At 37.0% G+C, this 6,000-nt stretch overlaps 1 protein-coding gene across 2 annotated transcripts in view; it reads right to left on the bottom strand.

The window, feature by feature from the left end:
* Positions 1–1,230: 1,230 nt before the first annotated feature.
* ZNF385D (zinc finger protein 385D) overlaps positions 1,231–6,000 on the bottom strand; it is a 426,763-nt gene continuing 421,993 nt past the window's right edge. For both annotated transcript variants that reach the window (XM_074151119.1, XM_074151120.1), the window contains one exon: positions 1,231–4,524. In XM_074151119.1, coding sequence (XP_074007220.1) covers positions 4,291–4,524 — 234 coding nt within the window. In that variant the 3' untranslated portion in view covers positions 1,231–4,290. The remainder of the gene's footprint in view (positions 4,525–6,000) is intronic.

Below are 6,000 nucleotides of genomic sequence, written 5' to 3'. Positions count from 1 at the left end.
ATTGTTGGTCTTATGTTCACAAAATGACATTTATTTTTTCAAAAAATGAGAGATATTAAGATAAAAATTCCCCAAGATGCTTTGAAGAGAGTCTAAAAACTATGTGTTTACTGGGAGCAGAAGGCAGAAGCAGGGACTCCTAAGAAGCATGATTTCAGCTTTCAGGGAATATTGGGCCAATACTCTACTGTATCTTTGGGGATTAGAACAGAAGTGACTAAGGGCAGGTCCATTCAGCTATGGTATTCCTGGTATAACTGGAAGATAATGAGTGTGAGACATTAAATTTACCCATAGCATCATTGCATTGATTCAGCATCTAAAAAGTCTTTTCATCTTTTAAAATACAGAGCCAATTGTAACATTCCAATACTAAAATGACAGATGTAGTTCTTCTAGTTATATTTAACTTTATTTAGCTATTCTTAATTTTATATAACTTTAATTTATCTTAAAATAAAGATGTATACTTTTCAAATACAATATTCCTTGACATGGCCAGTTCATTTTTTTTTCTTCCAGTTCATTTTAGATCATCATATTTATACCATTTGCTTACTGACCTCTCACATCAGCTTTTACAGCAGCTTTCAAAAAGGTAACTGATTTCATGGTTCAGAGCAATGATGATCCTTCAGAACAAAGGTTTGAAGCCAGAGATAGTTGGAAAAATGCAGATAGCATAAAAATATAAATATATATATCCCTCCCACAAAAATACCATCTCTTCGGGTCAGAACAGAATAGTCATTCTTTAACACTTTGTATAGAATTTAAGAAAACATCCCTGAACCTATTTGTTTTTCTGAGTTCATACCCAGCCATTTCCCTGCAGGCTGATTTCACACTGTTATTCCAGTGAATGACTCTGTCTTCGATGAAATGATCTGTTTCCTTGTACTTTAGGCTTCCTCTTGGCCCTGGAGTGTTACTGTAATATGAAATATGATGTCACATTTTTTCTTTTATAGTGCTCTCCATATTGGATGTATTGACAAGTAGGCGTAAAGTGTCTTCTGTTTGCTAGCTCCTTTGTTAGCTGCTGTGGACATACCCTTGACTAGAAGCTCCCCTTGCCCAATCAGATTGCTGTGCCTGTATTTTCCTTGACATATCTATCTATCTATCTATCTAATATTAAACTGTTGCGCTGACATCCCGGGTATGTTGACTTGTTACTGACCAAGATGGGGTGGAACAGCAAGGCACAGAAAATCCACTATACATTCTAACATTTAGGCTTTATCCTTTATTAGGTAGTGAGTAAGAGACATAAAAAGAATTGAGTTTGTTGTTTACAGCTGAAATTTAAAAGAGACTTGTGTGAACAAAAACTTGTTCCATAGAGCACTGTGACAAAAGAGGTCCAAGAAAACCGAAGGTGTCATTGCAAATTAGCTGATGGAAGTAGTTGGAATGACACTCTCTTTATTTCTAGTAAAATTTGTATTAACTCTGCCCTTAGTACTGTGCCTCCATACATGCCACAGGCTACATTTTGACAAGGATCAGCCTGTTGATTTTGATGGCATCACAACAACATGGCAGGATGTACAGCAGGTGTCCATGCACCTGAAGGCTGTGCATAAGACCCTACAGGATATTTATGGGTCTCCCCTTTTCCCATCTGCATGTTTTTCATGGGAAAAGATCACCTGCTCAGACCTCCCTCCCCAAAACGCCAGTCCTCCTCTGCTCATTTAGCAAGTGCTTACTTACACAAGCTATTACAAAAGGCTCTGGGGATAAATGGTGGGTCATGGACCACAGCTTGAAAACCAGTGCCCTATTCAAGGAGGAATCTGAAAACGGCTGGCAATGGCACTACAACTTCTGCAAAAAGATGGAAGGTTGAAAGCAGGTTTAAAAGACCAAGGCCAAGATTTTGCAAAGAGGAGTTGAACCTTACTACACTATATTTATGTACCCAAATAAAAGGAAACATTTTCTAAATTGAGCATTAGGCGCAGGCTTTGAAGGCTGGCGTGTTTACTGACTCTTTACTGGGAGCTGTAGAGTAGGGAGCCCTTTTAAATGTCAGCCCCTAGTTATTTAGGTACCTAAACGTGGCTTCAGGAACTTACTCATACTCTTCTTGTTTTGGAAATTGGGCCAAAGCAATCCAGCTAGTAACCAGCCCTGAAATCACCATCTCATCTTTTTCATGGCTACACAGGAATGAATTAAATATAACCAAAAGCCCATTTCATTTCAAGGCACAAACGTTTGCAAATAAACTGGATGAAATACAAATACATAATATAGAACTTATTTTAATACCTCTAGATAAATAAATGCATCTCTTTGGAATTCTTTGGACACAGACATCCATGGAACCTCTTCTTTCTCTCTTTTTATATTTTTTTTTTATAAAATCTAAATGCAGAGAGGTTTAAAAAATGGCAAATACCAATGTATATGGAAGGCTCACTGATGAACTGCAAGTCAAAAGTGCTGTATATTCCCATCCTCTATATCTCCCAACTGTCCATATTAACCACAGGCAGTATTATATAGCAACCACATGGTCAATATTTTGCATTACTACCTTTTAATAAAATCTTTCAAATCATTTCCCCATCTAAACTTAAATTATGCTTTTAAATTTTATTCCTCCTAAATGTATGGAAGGCATTTCACTTAGCTACACATCAGAGTGGTCGCGTGTGACTCAGCAGCGCACTCCATAATATTAATAGATACTTTTCAGCTCCCTATGGGAAAAAGCAGGCAGTAAGAGTCAGATTCAAGAAGTCTATTTTTTTCTCTGCTGTTTGTTACTTACCACTTAATGACCCACATGTGAAACTCAATGGTTATATAATTATATAGTAGATTTTCTGTTTATAAGTTATTTTTCTTACTCTAACATATATACAATATATCTATATATACCCCTGATAAATCTTACTTTAAAGGGACACAGTCAACCCCTTTAAGCCTCACAGTAAATATATAAGGCTTTAAGCTGTCCATACATAAAGGTCAGCTACAGAATTCAAGGGTCCCTTCAGATCCTAAAGGTTGTATTTGTTCCAAACCCACGATGTGCAGTTATCTCGTAATATGTATCTCATGTGTTGCTGTTTACATTTTATAGGTATTTAAGACATTTTATATCACATCAGTAGGAAACAAAACAAGATAATAAATCTGTTTCTAAGACTAAGCCTATTGCAAAAAATGTTACCTGTATCTACAGACACTCCCACTGGTGTGATATAAAAAGAATATGTGCCATTCTTGGGATGAAATTCTGGCTACATTGCAGTCAGGAGGAACCTTATCCTGACTTAAATGAGGCCAGGATTTCTCTCCTGCTTTTCATTTCCTAGTTATGACTATGCGTAACCCATTTGTGTCTTCCCTCTGCTCAACACTAAAGTATCAGGCCTGTTTCATGACAAGAGTGTATTTTTTGCTGTCCACTGGCATGCCTTAAACATTGATCTATCCTGTATGTATTACACCTTTTGAATATACACTCACTGTACACATACATTCTCAGTTAAATAAAAGTTTGACCTATTCTGTGTACAGCATCTGGATTATTTTTTTTCCCCACTGAAATCGTCTTTATCATTTACTTTGCCCTAACCATAGATTATGTTCATGCCCATTCTTCTATGGGTGAGGAAAACAAATTTTGCTCACCAGGAACAGCTCCACATTATTGTCATCATTTTTGACTACTTACCAAAGTGACGTAATTTGCTCATTTTATCTTTTGCAACTCAGTTAGAAACCTAGTGGCATAGATAGAGACACAATACTACTGTTTTACAAGACATCTATTGTATCTACTTTTGTTCAGATAAATACCCAGTAACTGCTGATTTGGCAGGAGGATTGGTAAGGGTACTACTATTCACAGTGTTTCTTTTTTTTTCCTTCTTTAATCTACAGAATAAAGTATTTTATGTACATTGGAACCAGTTAATGCCCTTTAGACAAATTTGTAAGTTGTTTCATAAAGCAGGAAAGACATTGCAGGGAAACATGTGCCAAAAAGCACAGTCAAAAGGCTTCATAAGTTTTATATGTCACTACAAGTCAATGCTGGAGATCAGTTCTAAAACGATCAATACTCAAGAGGAATGTTCTCATCTGGAGAAAATACTGCCCATTCCCCCTGTTAGAATTTGTTCAGTTCTCTATCAAAAGTCCTGGCTCTTCATATATACTTTAAACTATAAATAACACTGCATAGTTCAATGTTCTTGATTTTCTTTTTGTTTGTTTGTTTTGATTTGAAAAATTATTGCAGTACAATTAATTCCTGTTTGGAGTTCAGTAAGGAGCAAACAGCACGGGAGTATGGGTGGTCCGTATAGGCCCTGGAGCTGGTCGTAGGAGTGCTGGAGGAAGTGCTGAAGTCTGGAAAAGGGTGGCTGCTGGGGCTGTGCGAAGACTGAAGGGGGAATTCACAGCCACAGCAGCAGCTGCTGCTGCAGCTGCTAGCGGATTTGGTAAGATTCGTGGAGCCATCGGCTTTGAAGGTTCCTTTGAAAATACTAATTTTACCTGTGGGGAACAGAGAAAACAAACAAACAGAGAGACATAATTCGTTCATATTAGCTACACGACAGGGAGCTTGACTTAAGATTATAAATGCAAAATCAAGTAAAAGAGGCCTTGTAGGGGCTACTGACCCTACGAGTTGCAGGCTTGTGACAGGAGATACGATATCACACATTGGACAAGGGTGAGCAGGACTTGGTTTGGGACAATGACTTTCAACATTCATGCCTTATCACTGAGACTTATAATTTAATATGAGATTAGAAATCAAAGCAAACCTAAAAAGGGGCTGGGCAATCTGCACTAAAGTAAAGCTGCATGTACTCTGCAATAATTAAATAAAGAATTAGCCATCAATTAAAAGACCTCCATCTACACAGCTTTATGATAGAGACCAAAGCAGAATGAAAACATATCCCCTTCCCCGGTCTGGCTAAGAAGGTACTTTTGGTTTTATCATTGGGATAGAAGCTCTCCTTAAAATTAGGATCTTCAGCTAGCTCCTCTTTACTAGCTCCTGCCTCTAAAAACAAGAAAATAATCAGTGTTTATCTTGCAGTGGTTATGAAAATCTCCTAATGTTTCATACGATAAATTCTGTCATTGCTGCCCTATGTCATCTTGTTGTGTCTTTAAAAGTTTTTCCTAATATACTGTTCATTCTTACAAGGACTGTGAAAAGTGGCAGATATTTTAAAATGTTGTCATGAAAAACTCTTGCCTATATCATTTAGTATGGTGCCAAACCACGTTATTTTTGTTACTGTCATTGAGTCTTCTGCTTTAAAACTCTTGAAATCATGAATCTTGTGCACTACCAAACAGAATTTGAAAAACTCCACATTTAGAGTTACAAAAAAAAACCCCAAAACCAAACAACAAAAAACTCAAGCTTTTCCCAGACAGATTGAAAATACTCATAGAGGTCCATTATTATTTAAGAGAATTTACATTTGGTATACATACAAATGAACATCAAAGTAGTCTATATAGATTTCTGCAGATGTCAATGGGATTTCATGTTTCTAATGAGAATCCAGGAGTCTGAATACCTTTGCTGTTCTGGCTTTGTAACTCTGAGATAAGAATAGAAACCTTATCCACTGATAAAGAAAAGTTCCCATTGGCTCTGACGGACTGTGTCGGTGGGTCTATTTCCTGGAATGACCCTAGGCCCTTTGCAAAGAACATAAAACCTGAATATTTGGTATTGAGTATACAGAATATGAATACAGGTGCCATGCTGTGGTAAATCTTGGTGTAAGTATGGACACTTCTCACTGAAAATGAACCACAATTTCTCATCCTTGAATTGAAAAGGGCTTTCAAATAATTAATTTGCACTATATCAGTCTGTTACTTTCCACTCAGCTGTATGTTGGTGAGTGAATAGTCAGAAAGTAAGGACAGGAGTAGTCTGGCATGAAGCACAGCAAGTTTCATCATTACACTATCACCATGTTCCAAAAAATCTGTTGG

Source organism: Numenius arquata, chromosome 7 (assembly GCF_964106895.1).
Source record: "Numenius arquata chromosome 7, bNumArq3.hap1.1, whole genome shotgun sequence".
In the NCBI taxonomy this organism is placed as follows: Eukaryota; Metazoa; Chordata; class Aves; order Charadriiformes; family Scolopacidae; genus Numenius; species Numenius arquata.
Note: the sequence above shows the minus strand (reverse complement) of the source record. Positions and strands in the feature narration are given on the sequence as shown.